We start from the raw sequence: 2,557 nt of genomic DNA on the forward strand, positions 1-2,557 counted from the left end.
GTCAAATGCCATGGATGGGGCAGGAGGCTGGATCCCAGCCCTGCTGCAAAGAAAGAGCTGAAACAAAAAAGCATCCAAAAAAAAAAAAAGAAAGGCAGAAATTAAAGGCAGGGTGCAAAGCAGAGAGGGGAATTTGTTTGCTTTGGTCATGAGAGCCAGCTCCTCACAGGCACACTTTGTGCTATTTTCCACTGTTGAGGGTGGAAAAAGCTATCTGTGGAAGTGGAAAAAAGGCTCTCAACCTGCCGAAAGCCATCACTCATCGGCCCGCCGAGATCCTGCTGCAGAGAGGGGCTCCTGCGGGTCATCGCTGCCCCGCGCTCTCCACTTCTGCAAAAAAAGTGAGCGAGGAGGAGGAAAAAAACACGCTTCAGAAAAAGCCCCTTTCAGCCTTAAAACAACCTGTCGGCCTGCACTGAATGAGAGCTCCTGACTGCCGGGGCTGCCGTGGGCGCCCGCCTTTCCAGTGCAACAGGCTTTTTAGCAGGGGATGACCACGCAAGAGCTGCTGGAAAACCCTGCGTCCCAGGAATGCAACCAAAACTGGAGCCAGGAGCTAGCTTTACCCACCGAATATTCTCTTTAGCCATGCTAGATTTTTTTTTTCTTTACAATTAAGATGCCAGTGTTTCAACTCCCCCCCGCAAAACATGCAAGTTTCCAGTGCTTTAAAAATAGCTCCCCAGCTGCAAACACCGACCCCCCACCCAAGCAAGGAGAAAGAAGTAAAACCACATGGATTGACCCAAAAAAGTTACATGGCCTCTTTTAGCATCAGAATCAGCCCTTCACTCTCCCCCACCACGTGTTTTGGAAATTGCAACATCTACCTTGCTTCTTGTCCATGGTTTCCCAGAAATGAAGAACAGCGCCGGCACGCCTGGCAGAAGAGAGGGATGGCGGGGCGGGCTGAAGGAGGGAGGGGAAAAAAAATCCCGCAGGATCCAGCACACGGCACTTCTTGCAAGCACAGATGATTATTTTCAGTGGGAATGCATGGCCCGAAGCGCTCGCCGGCTTCACGCAGCTCCCCTCACCTGGCGTCCCCAGCTCCCGGGGGTCCGCGAGGCTGCGAGCAGCAGCGAAGGCGAGCGGGGGGAGACGGGGAAGGTAGCGCCGCGTTCCCTCATCGGCAGCTGCCGAGGTTGGCCGGTCTCGGCTCCGATTACCCTTGAAAGCTCAACAGTTGTAAAAACTGCAGCGGCGAAATAGCAGATGACGTCAACAGGAAACTGGGGGGGAGCCAGCTCCAGCTCCGGGAGCCACTGAAGCACTGGATTGCTACAGTGCATCCCGGTGGGACGCGTTTTCTTCCGACAAATTAAATCATTCAAGCCTGGCCTGCAGGCAGAGAGGCAGAGCCCGCTCCTGCCTCCTCCGTCCCCCTCCCCAGGCATCCCACCGGAGCGACCCTTGCTCGAGGACAGCCCTGCTGCCACCCAGCATCAGCCGGTCATCAGAGCAGAGGGAAGCCCACGCTCACTGGTTCGGGCGCCGAGGGGGTGCCGGGATAGAAAGAGGTCGCATTTCTTTGTGCTGCAGGTGACACGCTAATTGCTTTGCCGCTAACAACTATTACCACAACAAATAGTAGAAATATTGTTCCATGACAATACCGGCACAGAGCTTAGCAGCTATTCCAGGGTGACAACCGAGACGGCATCTCTGGTGTCAAAATATAAATTGCTGCATGGATTTGGCTGGTAAATAGCAAAGGAGAGAGATGGAGGCAGGGGTGGGGGGGGGTGTGCAGAAATCATTCATTTCTCTGCAAACACGTGCAAGAAAAGCCGTGGCAAAGTATCGCTGCTCTTCCCCTTTCCCTCAAAACCAGCTCGGCAGAAGCCAGTGCTGATGTTCCTGATCAAAGCCGGACCTGGCTTTGACAGGCTGCAGTTTTGATTTCCCCATCAGCCTGGAGGGGAGATACTGTACCAGCTTCTTTACCTTAAACTAATTATAGAAAACATGCCTCCAGTTCGCTCCTGAGCTATTCCCTAACTTGCAGGCTGTGCCGGGCCATACACATTTGCAGGCAGAAAAGTCAGAGGTCAAGGTAAATGCACATACCAACATAATGAGTGACTCTAATTTTAAATAGTGTTTATATAAGCCCCAGAAGGACTGCAGAAGATATTTTCTCAGGCGCATTTCCACTCCCAGGGTATAGTTTCAGGCACAGATCATCAGCACAGAAAGGATGCTGACACAGGAGCTACTATCGCAGATGGCACCGAGAGCTATTGGCACCCGTCCCCGGCACTCCTGGAGAGAATGATGCTGCGTTGTCCTCCTGTCATTAGCCCTCTGGCTTGACAGCTAATTCCCTGACCCAGACATAAGACGCTCCAAGGATCTTTACAGACACCCACAAAGTCAGTGCTGCTTTGGAGCAGAAAGTCCCTAACCCAGCAGGTGGGATGGGAAACACGATTTCCTTTGAATTAGTCCTGTTGGGTTTCGGTGCCCAAGGAGCAGGGGCGGTGTAAAGCAGAGCTTCCCCACATCTCAAAAGCATCAAAAAGAAAGGGGGGGGGGGGAACCAAAAAAAAAAACA

The 2,557-nt window shown here is 52.7% G+C and overlaps 1 protein-coding gene across 2 annotated transcripts in view; it reads right to left on the minus strand.

Annotated features, from left to right (window-relative positions):
- Positions 1–1,048, minus strand: part of MAP2K3 (mitogen-activated protein kinase kinase 3) — a 22,572-nt gene extending 21,524 nt beyond the window's left edge. Inside the window, exon 1 of one of the 2 annotated variants that reach the window (XM_009286427.2) lies at positions 831–1,048. In XM_009286427.2, coding sequence (XP_009284702.1) covers positions 831–846 — 16 coding nt within the window. In that variant the 5' untranslated portion in view covers positions 847–1,048. The remainder of the gene's footprint in view (positions 1–830) is intronic. The other variant, XM_009286426.2, reaches the window with a different exon arrangement.
- Positions 1,049–2,557: the final 1,509 nt, after the last annotated feature.

Source organism: Aptenodytes forsteri, unplaced genomic scaffold (assembly GCF_000699145.1).
Source record: "Aptenodytes forsteri isolate BGI_AS27 unplaced genomic scaffold, ASM69914v1 Scaffold55, whole genome shotgun sequence".
Lineage (NCBI taxonomy): Eukaryota > Metazoa > Chordata > Aves > Sphenisciformes > Spheniscidae > Aptenodytes > Aptenodytes forsteri.